The 15,142-nt window shown below is 45.4% G+C and overlaps 1 protein-coding gene across 1 annotated transcript in view; it reads right to left on the bottom strand.

The window, feature by feature from the left end:
* The window catches only part of pou2f2a (POU class 2 homeobox 2a), a 43,332-nt gene extending 42,498 nt beyond the window's left edge, over nt 1–834 (bottom strand). The window contains exon 1 of the mRNA XM_068747297.1: nt 735–834. Within this exon, the coding sequence (XP_068603398.1) occupies nt 735–834 (100 nt within the window). The remainder of the gene's footprint in view (nt 1–734) is intronic.
* Nucleotides 835–15,142: the final 14,308 nt, after the last annotated feature.

Here is a 15,142-nt window from a genome sequence, read left to right as displayed (position 1 = left end):
GACGGAGAAAGCCTGAAGGAGAGCAGAGACGAGAGGAGGCAGATGGGATGGAGGCTGCGATGGACAGATCGCCCTGAATGAAAGAGGAGAAGGGGAGCAGGCTGCAGCGCTTCTTGTGATGGATGCTAATGAGCCAGATTATTCCTGAACCCAGGTTTATTATTCCTGCACCCAGGTTTGGGATTGTTTTTCACTTTGGATTTAAATGCATGTAAGTATTTTAATTAAACTCGCTACTGTGTTAAAGACAAATTAGAGAGGGAGAGGACAGAAAGAGTTTAAGGAGGAAAAGGTTCACCGAATGGCTATTTGCTTTTTTAAATTCTTCTTCAAATGTGTGAATCAGATTGTTTGAATTGATTGTAGGATGAGAAGAAATGTCAAAGAGAACGTCAACCAACGTAACCATCCGACCATCCGACCAGGACAAGATTTGTTTTTTTTAGAGGCAAGATTGTAATTAAGGTGCACAGCAGTAAACTCACTTAAATGTTGGGGAATGAAATGCATGCTGTGTATAAAGTAAAATAGATGAACAATTTAAATTGTGTACACTTTACAATCCAACGTATAAAAGTTTACTGGGCCTTTGCTTAAATCTGAGATTAAACCAATGCAAGAATAAATTGAATGCTATGATAACTAAAAGAAAGATGTGAGCTGCTGTGTTTTATGTGTTTTTATGCTTTGGGCGCACTGTGGCGGAGAGAGAGGCCGGTCGGGAGGCGTCTTACCGGGGCTGGACCGCGGAGCCAGCGAGGACTTGAGTCTCCAGGCGCTGAAGTCGGACGCTGACCTCTGAAAGACGAAGGGGACCGGCAGGGGGACAAACATGGTCCTCCGTCGACCTGGGGGTCGCTGATTGTTTCGGTTTTATTTGGGTCTCACTTTTCTTCTTTTCTCATCCGATGTCCTTCCGTCCTTCTTTGGCTTTTCTTCGTATGCTTTTCCAGGTTTGTGCAGCAGCTTGCAAAAAAAAAAAAGACGCTTTGGATGGTTTTAAAAAAAATAATCAAAAAAACAAGAATAAGAGGATTTGATTTATTCTTGCGCGGATCGATGCTGTGTTTCGGGGAGATTACATGTCTTGTATATATATTTGTCTCTGGATACAGCTGGACGTTACGATCCTCTGACTTCTGCCCCCCGACTCGTCCGGCACGCACCCGGTCACGCAGCGATGCGCGGGACGCGCGGAGACCGTTCAGCTTTGGGAGAAAAGCGGTTATCCGTGCGCGTTAACGCAGGCTGAAGAGGACTCATGCGGATCTAGCGCGGTCGGTGCGCCTCTTTCTGGTGCTCTCCATTGGACGGAACGCAGATGTATTGTCCAGGCAGCCTGTGCGTAAAGATGGCAGTGACTCTTTGTCCTTTTTTTTGCCAGTCCTCCTCGGGCGGGATTACTTTGGTTTAGTTTGGGGAGAGGTGGATTTATCCTGCAGCGCGGTCATGGAAAGTGGACAAACACTGTCCGCCGGCGGGAGGAACTGTCCGCGGAACGCAGGAGTTGCTTCTCTTTGGTTCTCCGTATTTGGTTAGTAGCTTGCTGGTCTGCTGAGGAAAACATGCCCACAATGTGGCACAATTATAAAACGTACACGCATTTTTTTTTTTTTAAATGAAAGATAGAAATAATGGAAAAATGAAGTAAGGCTGAGGCAGGCACCTCCTGCGTGACTTTCGCTCCTCCCTCCCCTCCCCTCGTCGTTTCTCTCCCCCCCACCCCTCTCTCTCTCTCCGGCGCGTTACTAATTACAGCCAAAATCAATCGATGAATGAATGAACGCGTCCATAGCAACAATGACGCCTGCCCTCTGCGTTGCTCCTTCCAGTGATGCGCAAGCGAAAGCAAGAAATCAGGAGGGGCCAGCGAGCCCCCCCCACGATGTAGAGTCTTTTCTTCGGCTCTTCTCCGCCATCCGCCGGCGTGTGCCTCACTCTCTCACTCTCTCACTCTTCGGCCCCTCTCAGTGTGGATCCCTCGCGCGTGTGCGCGCCTATCTGCGTCCCCTCAGTGTATTTTGGGAACCCCGGTATAGTTTCGGTCCGACACCGCGCAGCCCTGAACGCACTCTGGCACGGCGAAGCGTTCGGGTAGGAGACAGACAAGAGATACCCCCCCCTTAAACCCCCTCCTACCCCTACCCCCCTTTCCGCTCTCCCTCTTCCCCCTCATCCCAACAGGATCGCATACAATCCCACTTTGTTTTTTTTGTTTTTTTGCTGTTTTACGCACACGCGTATTGACGTCCAACGTTTCCTGTGTGAGAGCACTATTAGTTAGTTCAAGTTGCGCGTGGGAACACCGAGTCCGTGGAAAACTGTAAAGACTGCGTGCGCGTTTAAAGATCAAAGAAGTGCCCTGTGCTGAAACACTGACCACTAATCCTGTACACGGCGGGCACACATCCAGCCAATTGATCTTCTGATTACTTCATTATAATGAAGCCGATAATCGCATCATCGTCTCGTGCGGACGAGAATCCAAAGCGAGAAGCCTCTGAGGTATATTTCAGAGAGGATCCCCGCCTCGCGCGCGCGAATAAATAAATATACGTGCGTGGTTTGGGCCTTTGCGAGGTCACCTGTGAGGTGAATAATCAGAGCCTGCAGAGCCACTGGTGTTAAATCAGTCATTATTTAGAGCTCGAGGAATCGTGCGCGTGTGTGCGTCCTCTCCGACGCACAGCCCAACCTCCGCCGCGCATTTACACTCCAGATTATCATCAACATGGATTTTTAAAATAGAAAAATCTATACGCTAAATACCACAGTCAATAAAAGAAAATCGACCAAAGCGCACGCGCGCGCCCCCCCCCCCCCCCCCCCCGCCCCCCATGCATTCACTCCGAGGTGCGTGGACTGAGCTGTTAATAAGTTATCGATCAATTATGGCTCGTATGGAAAGGCCTCGGGCTCTTTGCTCATGTCTACGGCATTCAGAGCAAACGTCAAACAGAACCTTTCTGCTACACGAATACAACCCGAGTGCAGTATTTGTACTCGGTCCACTCACCCTGCTAGTACTCCGACAGTATACTCACTACTGGGGTAACATATTGTACCATCTAATTACAACCATTATTATTATGAAGTCACGGATATCACAACTACAAACATTACATATCATTTATTTATGATTCTATAAGCTACAGGGTGTCATTACAACTAACTAGTACTAGTACAAATACCTGTGTCATTACAACTAACTAGTACTGGTACAAATACCTGTGTCATTACAACTATAATGGGTGTAATACCAGATCTCTTGTAGTTCTTCAACCCTTTTTAAAATACTATTGATTATAATATTAATAACAGTACTTCTACTTCTATTATTATGGTTTCCACTAGTTGCGACTATAGCAGTTCCCTAATATACAATCATTTGTATAAAATATTTTACTACTCTTGGACTGCTGTTAATTCGTCTATTTCTGCTAGTATTAATACTGTATCCACTACTTGCACTACTGCAGTAGTATCTGCCACGCCTTCCTGTGACCAACGGTTCAGAACGCGTCCGTTACGCAGTTTGATGTCTGTGTGCAAAGACACTCGTCACATCACAAAGACCCCCACCCCCCCACCGCCCCACCGACAGATGACATCCACGAGTCCAACAAGCAAGAAAGAGGGGAAAAAAGAATAGGAGGGCGAGGGAGGGAGAGGAGAAGAGAGGCGAGGGGCCACAGAAGTGACCGGTTGTCCCTCAAGAGCCCCCCTCTCTCCAGATGAGGGCGAGCGCAGAGGAGCCTCGATCCAAACTCCTTCTAGACAAAAGCAATTATTTCTTGCAGAACGTGCATGGTGTGTTTTGTGCGTCCAGGATGGGAGGGAGGTGCGCGTCCTGGAGGGGAGGGAGGTGCGCGTCCAGGAGGTGCGCGTGGATTTGAAGGAGAGGTGAGAAACAGGCCTCGTCCAGAGCAGTGATGTCTGCTCTGTCATAAATACTCTGCAACCTGCTGCGGTGGATGCTTTGTCTGACATGGTGGACTTACAGGCCATCGTGGACATCTGATCAATCACACACACACACACACACCCCCCCCCCCCCCCCCCCCACACACACACGCACACGCACACGCACACACACAGATAGCAGTATAAAGGATACAGAAATACACTCTGTCTCGCCTTCCAATCCAAACATTCTCTTTCTATACCCAAAAAGAAGCAGTTGTACTTAAGTATTTTAAAATAATAATAATATTCAATTTGTATTTCTGATCAAATTAGTCAACTGGTTCAACTGAATACACACACCACGCACGCACACACACACACACAGAACAATAAAGCACATCAGCAGAAAACCCCAAAAGTAATGAATGAACACATCCTTTACAGCGCAAGAAGGCTATTGTACAATTAAATCTTATTGCCTCCTATCTGTCTGCTGTTGGTGTGTGTGTGTGTGTGTGCGTGTGTGTGTGTGTGTGTGAGAGAGAGAGAGAGCGAGAGAGAGCGAGAGTTCATTGTTAAATGGCAGTGTCATGTTGACAAACGAGTCGGTTGAATTAAATTCTCTCTCATCAATAACAAGAGAGCGGCCAATCAATACCAGCTTACAATTATATCACCGCCTACCTCACACCCACACCCACACATGCATGCACACACACACACACACACACACACACACACACAGGAGAGAGTGAGAACCCTTACCTCGCTGTAACATGGGGTTTAAAAAGCATTCAAATATTCACACACTGATGCTGCAGACTGAATTATTACTATGGTGTAATATTACACACACACACAGAAGTAAATACACACTTTATACACACATTATTTGTAGCTTCTGACACTGTATTTTCTTCACCTCTCTCCCTTTTCTCTCTCTCTCTCCCCACTTTTCCTCCGGAGGACAGTTTAAGTAATCAATGCTGACAGATTGCCAATACGCCGTCCGGGTCCTGCCAATACCTCTCCCACATATCCATTACTCCTCTTAATGCTGCGGAGGACAAACACAGGAGAGAGTAGAACACAATGCTGTCGATACGCCACTTTGATCCGATCATTGAGGCCGATCGATGCTCTTCTTGCTTACAGCTCATGGGTTAGAAACACTTGGCGTGAAAATTGGTTTGTGAATAAGCTGATACTATCGTCACAGGCTGGGGGGGGGTTCTTTTATAAACATCCTTCTTTTACTTCATGCATAATTTGATGTGAATGTTGATGACACTTTTCCCTCATCCTGGATGGCTTGAGAAGGATTTAAGACATGAAAGGCGCTGATGTGTGTGTGTGTGTGGGGGGGGGCTATCACTCTTGCTATCGGTTCCTGCAATGCACACAGGTATGAACGCTTACATCCTGAGTCAGGCGTCAACACCTGCAAATGTATCTACATGTTAGCAGCGCTTGTGCAAGGACAAACGTGGACGCGTCATCTCAACACGCTTAAGCAAGCAGGACCCCCCCCCCCCACACACACACACACACCCTCTGGATCTCACATTGAGAGAGGCAAAAACAGCTTAGCAGCACAAATGTAGCATCAAGGCTTGAGGTAATGCCAATGACATGGATGGAGTTTTCCAACCCATGCAGTCTGTAGTGTGAGTGTGTGTGTGTGTGTGTGTGTGTGTGTGTTTGTGTGTGTGTGTGTATGTGTGTGTGTGTGAAACACTGAGAGGATCAGGCCAAGCTCTCCTGGAACGCAAGCTTCACCATGGAATATGATCAAGAGGGAAGACCAGTGTGTGTGTGTGTGTGTGCAAGAGAGAGAGAGAGAGAGAGAGAGGGGTAGCTGCACATTGTCGGTTGCATTTATTGACACAGAGCCTCAAATACTACATTTGCTGTTATTAGTCATTTTGACAGCAGCATTTAAAATTTATTGTAAAACCTCAGAATTTTAAATTAATTTAGAATATTTAAAAATTTAGCACAAAAAAAATCTACTAACCATAACATTCTTTTTAAAATGTTATTGTTCAAGTATGTGTGTATCTTGTGATGCAGCACACACACACACACACACACACATGCTCGAGTTCATGCCCGACCTGCGTGGCGCTCGTGGAGAGAAACAGGCACACAGACACGGATAGTGTGTGTGTGTGTGTGTGTGTGTGTGTGTGTGTGGGTAGATTTAGAAGCTGGATCAATGAGAAATGCAGAAATCAATGCACTTAGCAGTGGGAAATCAATGGGTCCTAATCGGGATGCCGATGGCACAAGTCAAAACAATTAAGATGGAAGGAAAATGTTTAACACCCCCCCCCCCACACACACACACACACACACACACGTGGCAGACTTTTAAAGCCTGCTTTGTGGGTGGTGGGTTCTTCTGGTGGCGGTCCCTTACCCTGCAGGAAGGGGCTATGGGGGGGGGGGGGGGGGGGTTAGCTGAGCAGGGTAAGAAGCGCTTGCCTCTGATAAGTGTGCAACACAATAAGCTTTAAAGTTTGTTTTATGGTTTTTGCAGATCAGAAAGTCTGATTTTTTTATATTTATTAAAACATTTAAATCATGTAGGTTTTTATTATTTGGGCGATATTGTCTAATAATGACCAGATATTCTTCCCTTGTGATTCACCTCATCATCTAAAGGAGCTGTAGGAAAGCTACAGATGTTCTACAGGGAGACCACAGGAGGCTTTTTCTTTGCGTTTGAGCATCGCACTAAAATATAGACACATTAAATATCGACAGCGGGGGCAGCGCAGCTACAGAAGCTGTTTGTTAGATGTCTCAAACAACTCGTAAAAATCTGTCAATACAAATATTTCACTCGGAACAAAAATTGACTGACGGCGATGACACGACTACAACCAACGGGATGGAGGCGGAGGGTGGAGAAAGACCGGTAAGTCTGCATGCCATGTGTGTGTGTGTGTGTGTGTGGGGTTGATCTGGGGCCAATCAATAGCAGCAGGCTCTCTTACGACCCCTGAGTTCCTTCTGGCTTGGCTTGCAGCTGGAAATCAATGGCGCGGGCCAATAACTCAGGATGGTGTGGGGATTAGTGAACTGTCAACTAATCAGAGAGTTACTGAATCTGACACCGCAGCTATTAACCTATCGATACGACACTTGGCACTGGCACACACTCACACACGCGGATATATATATGTGTATGTAACGATGAACACACGTGTACACATGCATTTACTTCCTGGAGGATATACAATGGTTAGAGGCCTGTGTAGTGTGTGTGTGTGTGTGTGTGTGTGTGTGTGTGTGTGTGTGTGTGTGTGTTCATACAGACACGTGTGGATGAGAATGGAAGAATGGAAGAATTGAAAAAATGTTGAGAGCGCAAACTATAAGTTCTTGTCCAACCCGATCCTTTTATTCCTGTGCAGACACGGCTGCTTGACCCTTGACCTCCTCCTCCTCACCAATAGCTTTAAGGTTTAAGTTCACAAGGAGGCCGAGCTCACAATACTTGTGAGAATCTCCTGGAGAATCTCAACAGATTATCTTTTTTTTTTTTTTTTTAATCTTAAACATGCACCAATAGTGCCGTATCAAGCATTGCAGGATCTAATTAAGATTCTTCGATGAAGGCCACGCCTCACACGATCTGTGCACAAGGAGGCGTGCGAAGGAGACTGACGGAGTCTGGTGGAGTTGCCGTGGCGATCGACCTATACTTTACAGTGAGAAAACCTCAGTGTGGATGATCAGGATGCTGCTGTTTAACATCTGTCAGCAGTAGCATGGTAGCTAGCTAAAGGCTCTCAATGGTTATTTATACTAGTGACCTCGTTCAGAAAGTTCTGAAGTGATCCTTCAGATTTGAGCTAAAATGCCGAACGTGCCTGAAGGAGATTAGATGGTCCTGATGTGTGCAGGAGGTTTGGGATGCCTCCCAGATAATTGCCTCAGAGAATGAAGAGGCCTTGTTTCCCATCATTTGAAGCAGCTCATCACTAGTAAATCCAATTTAAAGCTTTCAAATGAAAGAAATGTTTTGCATTTCCCTCTCACCGTTCGGCACGCCACGATTACACAGTGAAATGCACACTTCTGTCGGCTCGGAAGGGAGAGTCGTCTCTATTCTCCTCATAAGAAGGCGGCTAAGCTGAGTTGAGGCGTCTTTATGCTGCGCTACATCGCTGCTTTTAGCCACAATTCATATCCCGGCTCTTTGGCGGCTCTACTAGAACACGCCGGCTCTCTGATCTTTTCGTATTCTCGTGATCCTCTGGTGTGGAACTACCGGCTAAGTCTGTGTCAAAAGGAGCTCGTTCATTTGATATTTTCTATCCTTTTTTCCTCAGTCATTTTCTACATTTTTGAGGGGGGGGGGGGGGCGCAAAAAGGAGATTATTCTTGGGGTTAATTCCATTGGAAGCGCTCTGAAACTACTTGACTTGGCATGTGCCTATAGAAGACTCAACAAAAGGCTGCAGGAATACCGTTCAGTAATTGGGTAAAGAAAGAGAGGAAGCAGGACAAAAAGCATGTGTGTGTGTGTGTGTGTGTGTGTGCGCGCGTTATAATAGTAGCTCAGGGAGAAAAGAGAGAGCGAAATCACCTGAGAGAAAATAAGACAGCTAGCAGGATGAAATGAATGAATGAGCGCCAGAGGAAGCAGAAGAGCAGTGCATGTTCATCATTCCATCTAACCCGAAAGAAGATTAAAGAGGAAAGACACCAAATAAACAGCATATCAGTGAACCTGAAAAAAGAAAACAAAAGAAGGAACAAAAAGGAGGTAAAATGACTCCAGAAATCAGACAACAGGAAAACGAGATGTCGAGTTCCTGCAGCGAGAGAGCTGGAGCAAGGAGGCAGGTTACAACGTTACAGCCACCAAGCAAAAGGAGGAGCAGGTGGGAGGAGGGGGTCTTGGGCCTCCCACAAACTCCGGATTAGGAAACATATGCAGTAGAGTAGAGAGGGATTAAGGGGTGTACTGGAAGAAGGAGAAGAATGTTTTTTGGCTTGAGGAGAGGAGGGGTGAGCGGGAGGGATGAAAACCCGACTGCTCGGCCAGGCGTGTTTCCTCCCTGCTTTCATCCCGCATCCCCATCTCCTCCTCCTCCTCCTCCCTGCCATTCACCTTCATCTTTGAACCGCTGGGATGACGAGATTGGTGTGTGAGGACCCAGAGGGAGACGGGGGTGGAGGCCGCTTGCAGGCGCCGTCCTTTGATTGGGTTTAATTTGCTGCGTACACAAAAGCACGGAGAGGAAACTGCTGGATGAATGGATGAATAAAAAGCTCGACCTTAACTCCTTACGGTTTCATGGGGAGATTACCCCGTTCATCCAAAAGGAAGGGGCGAGCACACAGAATGGCTTTTGACTCCATACATTGAAGCGGAATGCAGCACGATAATGAGAAAACATTTAAAATCACATTTGTGGAATTATTACAGCAGCGCATAAAACTGACAGTCATTTGAACAATGCAATAAAATAGCTGCAAGAAGGGCAATAAATAATCAATAAATGCTGATTTAAATGTGCAACAGTCCTTCAATGAATGGAACCCCCCCCCCAATAATTTCAATAATTTCAATAATTTACGGAGGTAAAATAAGACCAAAAAACACCTCACTCTCACCGTGAATAATGGAAGAAACCTCATTGGTTGCTACTCGAGTTTATGATGTCACACATTTGAATTCACTTTAAACCTTTATTATTTCTGTTTCTGCATTTTGGCACGAAAAAACATAACAGAGTAACGGAGATAATAAAGTACATCTAAATCAGATTACACAAAGGACGTTGTATATTTCCTCGTTTTTCACTGGAGTTCCCTGCAGCCAACCGCAGCGCTCTGCAGACGACAGGGCATGAAACTCGTCTACTGGGCTAACTTCGACTAATTAACTAACCTAAACTACTAAGTGATACAAATAAATGATTACATTGATTTTAAGATTTCCATGAAAAAAACCTCCTGAACAGTCAAACATGTCTGATTCCTGTAGAGATGCAGTGTGTGTGTGTGTGTGTGTGTGTGTGAGAGAGAGAGACAGAAAGAGAGAGAGAGAGAGACAAGGGTCACAAGTCAAAGTTAGGTTATAATTTGCCCCCAAAAAAGCGTGGGGACAGATGAATGGACAGATGAGGAACAGAGCAGAAAGGAGAGAGGAGAAGTGTTAGAAGAGAAGGATGAACTGAGGAAGACTCATACAGAGTCTGGGCTCTTTTCTCACTTCCTGTCGCGTCGTCTCTCAGTGCTCTCCTTTTCTCATTTGAGCCACTTTAAATGGACTCGCTCGTCTTCTGTGGCCCAGTTTGGAATAAAAATGTTATAAAGCACAAAACGTCAAACAAAGATTCTATCAAAAAAAAGATACAAATTAACAAATGGAATTAATAACATTAAATATCACGTGAAAAACTGAGGCTCCCCCCACAGATAGGAGATAGACAGTTAGAAGGAACTTATATTAATTACCGGTAATCGCACAACTTTATCCTCGTCGGAGGTTAAATTCCTCGAACCTTCCACCTTCAGTCTGCTCCTCAAACATTCGGCCATCTTTGTATTCCGTAGCAACGACACGCGGCTCGTTCTTTCCATCCCAAACACGCGCGATCCCGGCTGCAGAGGTCAGCCTCTGGTGGATGAGGTCAGGCGTCTGGGATGAAGCCGACCTTTGACCTGAGGGGCGCAAACGCCTGCTTGCCTCCTAACCAGCTGGACGATGAGCAGGCTGACAAAACATCAATTAGTGTGTGTGTGTGTGTGTGCGTGTGTGCGTGTTCACTGCGTCCATAGAACCAGGACTTACCTGTTCTATTCCTCAGGCCGGGGTCGTCCTTCGGTAAATGCTGCCTTTAGTCTTTCTGATGAACGCTCATCTCTTCCTGTCTTCTTCCTTATTTTGGGTTGATGCCTCATTAACTGGAATCATGTACACACCAGTCACCACGGCAACAACCGGCGAGCCGACAATTCCCCATGGCCTGCCTCCCGCGGATCAGACAGGCGATGACCAGATGATTGGAAATCAATCCGAAGGAAGTTACTGTTCCGCTGACCTCCCACGCTTCATTTACACTATTTATTGAGCACCAGTCAAAAGCGGACTGTTTGCGAGGTTTACACAGACATCAATACATGCAACGGGAATTATGGGTTATAAATCAGATGCTAGCTGGAAGCTAGGTCAGAGTCAGAGGGAAAAGAGGCTGAATTTGACTTGGGCTGTTTCCTGCACTGTAAAACGTTGAAAGTGAAAATATGCTCCTTGATATTATCAGTTAATTTGAACTTAATTCATTTTAGACTACTGAGCCACAGAGAGATGACAGGGAACCACAGGGGGTAAGCACAGGGGTATAAGTGAGGGGCTTTTCCTCCTTATCAGCCACTGGACACTCCTGATACTTATTTTCCACCGAGCGATGGAGGAAATATTATTTATTAGCCCACAATTTGAGCTTAGCTTGCACGAGTTTGCCGTCGCAGCATTTTGACGACGACATAAATCTCGTCCAATAATGTCGATGATTGGTTGTTAAAGATCTGCTTTATAACATTTATAGTGTAGGAAGTGAGATAGATTAACTGAGGATGACATGCAGCAAACAATCTAAATTGAAAAAAGGCAAACGTGGCAAAATAAATAAATTGTTTAATGATAAAAATTCTGGAACAATGCGTCGCATTTAAACAGTTCCATCTGTGTATTGTGTATAATAATTCGGGTTATTAGCTCTGCTCTTACAGTCACAAGCTAATGGAAAGATAAAGTATAGCGCAGTTCTGCACACCTGCAAATTAATGCGCCACTTAAATTATTGCAAGCAGATGCTGAATAAGATTTGTTGAAGTGATCCAAGGTCATCTGATCAATGAAGACATTTTTGCAACCTAAATGAAAACCACTGCTAGTTTATCTGCATGATTTCTGTCTTTCACACGCTTTGTGTAGTTTTTTTGATGACAGAGGAATAGATGAAATAGTTTGGTGCGTCTAATTGAAAATTGATCTGTTTATTGGGTTTACCTGGCTAATCCAAATAGGTTATTCATGTGCGTCACCTTACTGCATGTGTCGCCTAGCAACCACACCATCTGGTGGAGGGATACAGTGTATTTAATACAGAGTAATTAATAGAGATTGAAAACTAATCCTGCTTCTAACATTTGATACAGAGCTCTTATTGGGTCCAACGGTGACTGTCTCCCTGCTGCTTCCTGCATGGGTGCTGATGGGTTAATGGCTGAATGGCCAGCTGACCTTTGACCCAAAGGTCTGGAGGACTGGAGGGCCCCCAAGGATCACCAGGAATTGATGAAAAAGCCAATAGAGTCTGTAATAAAACCGAGCAGCCACCATATAAAGTAATGAAATAACGTCTGCATGATGAGGTTTTGTCAAACAGCACGAAGGACAAAATACGTTTTCAAGTATTCCTGCAGAATGAGACTGATTTAAGTGTTTGCGTCTCAAGTGTATTGATTAAGATTTGTAGTACAAGACAAAAACATGTAAGGATTTGTAAATAATTTGTTTACAAAAAAAAAACCCAAACAAGGCAGCAGAATTTATTCGGCCAAGACTCATGTTTCTATGGTTCATGACGAAATGGTTCATATTCATGAATCCAAATGAAAGTGAAACCGTTAAGCTTCAGATGGAAAATCGATCAGATGAAAAATAAACATCTGGACGGGCTTGTAAATGTGAAACACAACGAATTTTCGAGGCCAATCTTTAGTCCGTATCTTCATCCGGAAATGAAATTCATTTTGATTTAACATTATTTAAATAAATTATCTTTAATCTAATAAATCAATTCTAACATTTAAACATTTATTTAAATGTTTAGATATCATTAGATGCAAAAGTTAAAGGCCTAAAATCTTCCTAATCGCGTTTTTTCGCAATTAAATATTTGATCATTTGAATAATTGATGCAGGAACGTAATTCCGTTAGTGATCTATTTTGCGCTTTTAATGAAACGTTCTTTTTCTGAAACGTTCAGTGATAATTAAGCAAACTTCAATTCTTCCAGCCTCTTGGCAGCAGGTAATTTACATTTCATGCATAAATTGACATTTTGATAAAACGGACTAAATATAAATAAGTAATATCTGAAGATTATTATTAGGTGACAATTATTGTAAGAAATTATAGAATGAAATTAACTTATTTTGACTGGTTTATTTGCATATAAAACAAAACATTGAAATTGCCCTAGAATCGGCGCTTCTTGCGTTTGGTTTAAATTTAACAAAAACAACCTTGTTTAAATGTTTAGAACAAAAACAAAAATGAATAGGATACTTTGTCTTTTTTAGAAAACGATATAAAAAAAATACAAGGTGCGAATAATAACCCTTTAGAGGAACAAAGGCGCGACGAATCTGTCTAAAGATTTAGGACGCAAAGTGCGCGCTAATATCTCAGCTTCCGATCTGCATTAATTCAGTCTTTATCAAATAAATAAAAGCGCAAAGAAATTCGGCAGCATGTTTCTTCCTTTATTACCAGATTCGGGTAAAATCGTGACGTAACAAAATGCTGTGAAATGACGTGCAGAGTTCAAGCAGCCGATTTTGCGTCACGCTTTCAGTAAAGCGACGTTTTGCGGAATTAAAATCTACAACGTAAGAAAATGAAAGATTAAAATTAACCATAACGTGATTTAGAAATGGAAACGATCGATGCTGCGCTAAATTAGTGTGGTCAAACGGACGCGTCAATTATTATAGCAGGCGCAATTTTATTGATCGAGAATTAGGTTGATGTGGGGCGCGTGCGTGTCTCCATGCACGCGGGATGCAGCCGCAGATTTTGGACCGAAGTGTGTTTAACCTCCGAGTCAAGACGAGGGTGAAATCCCATTAACCAGTGTGTGTGCGTGTGCGTGTGCGTGTGCGTGTGCGTGTGTGTGTGTACGCCTGGATTTCCATTCATTAACTTGCAGACGAAAAGCAAACATATTTCGGGGGGTGGCAATTATTGTCAAGTGTGAGCACGCACGTGCACGTGCGGGTTCTGGAGAGACAGAGGAATAAAACTCAGAATCCTAAAAACGACAGAAACCCAAGAGAAAGAGAGAAGACATCACCCCCCCCCCCCCCCCCCCCTGGCAGGGTGTTTCTCTCTCCCTCCTTTTAATTGATTTCTCATAATTAACTCCGCGTGTTCATCGATCTATGCCCCCCCCCCCCCCCCCCCAACGCCGCCTCGAGACCGGCAACCTCATTATTTCCACGTTAACCCGATTAATCCCGAATAAATACTGAGCAGATTCAGAAACAATTAGGGCCTGGTTCTGTCCTCCAGCCCTGCTTCTGTCCTCCAGGCCTGCTTCTGTCCTCCAGGCCTGCTTCTGTCCTACAGGCCTGCTTCTGTCCTCCAGCCCTGCTTCTGTCCTCCAGGGCTGGTTCTGTCCTCCAGCCCTGCTTCTGTCCTCCAGCCCTGCTTCTGTCCTCCAGGCCTGCTTCTGTCCTCCAGCCCTGCTTCTGTCCTCCAGCCCTGCTTCTGTCCTCCAGACCTGCTTCTGTCCTCCAGCCCTGCTTCTGTCCTCCAGGCCTGCTTCTGTCCTCCAGACCTGCTTCTGTCCTCCAGCCCTGCTTCTGTCCTCCAGGCCTGCTTCTGTCCTCCAGACCTGCTTCTGTCCTCCAGGCCTGCTTCTGTCCTACAGGCCTGCTTCTGTCCTCCAGCCCTGCTTCTGTCCTCCAGGGCTGGTTCTGTCCTCCAGCCCTGCTTCTGTCCTCCAGGCCTGCTTCTGTCCTCCAGCCCTGCTTCTGTCCTCCAGGCCTGCTTCTGTCCTCCAGCCCTGCTTCTGTCCTCCAGACCTGCTTCTGTCCTCCAGCCCTGCTTCTGTCCTCCAGGCCTGCTTCTGTCCTCCAGACCTGCTTCTGTCCTCCAGGCCTGCTTCTGTCTTCCAGGCCTGATTCTGTCCTCCAGGCCTGCTTCTGTCTTCCAGGGCTGCTTCTGTCCTCCAGGCCTGCTTCTGTCCTCCAGACCTGCTTCTGTCCTCCAGGCTTGGTTCTGTCCTCCAGGCCTGGTTCTGTCCTCCAGGCCTGCTCTGGAGGACAGAACGAAGAGAGCCATGACTTGCAGGGTCACCAGGGGATGGAACCTGTCCCATGGCATTGAACACAGAAGCGTACACACGGTGGTGTTGTCCAGTCCAGTCTGGTGGCGTTATTTTAGTTTATGGGGTAAAACTCACGAGACTGGAGTAA

The sequence above is a fragment of the Brachionichthys hirsutus genome, chromosome 13, assembly GCF_040956055.1.
Source record: "Brachionichthys hirsutus isolate HB-005 chromosome 13, CSIRO-AGI_Bhir_v1, whole genome shotgun sequence".
Taxonomy (NCBI): Eukaryota; Metazoa; Chordata; class Actinopteri; order Lophiiformes; family Brachionichthyidae; genus Brachionichthys; species Brachionichthys hirsutus.
This window is presented reverse-complemented; position numbering and strand designations above follow the sequence as displayed.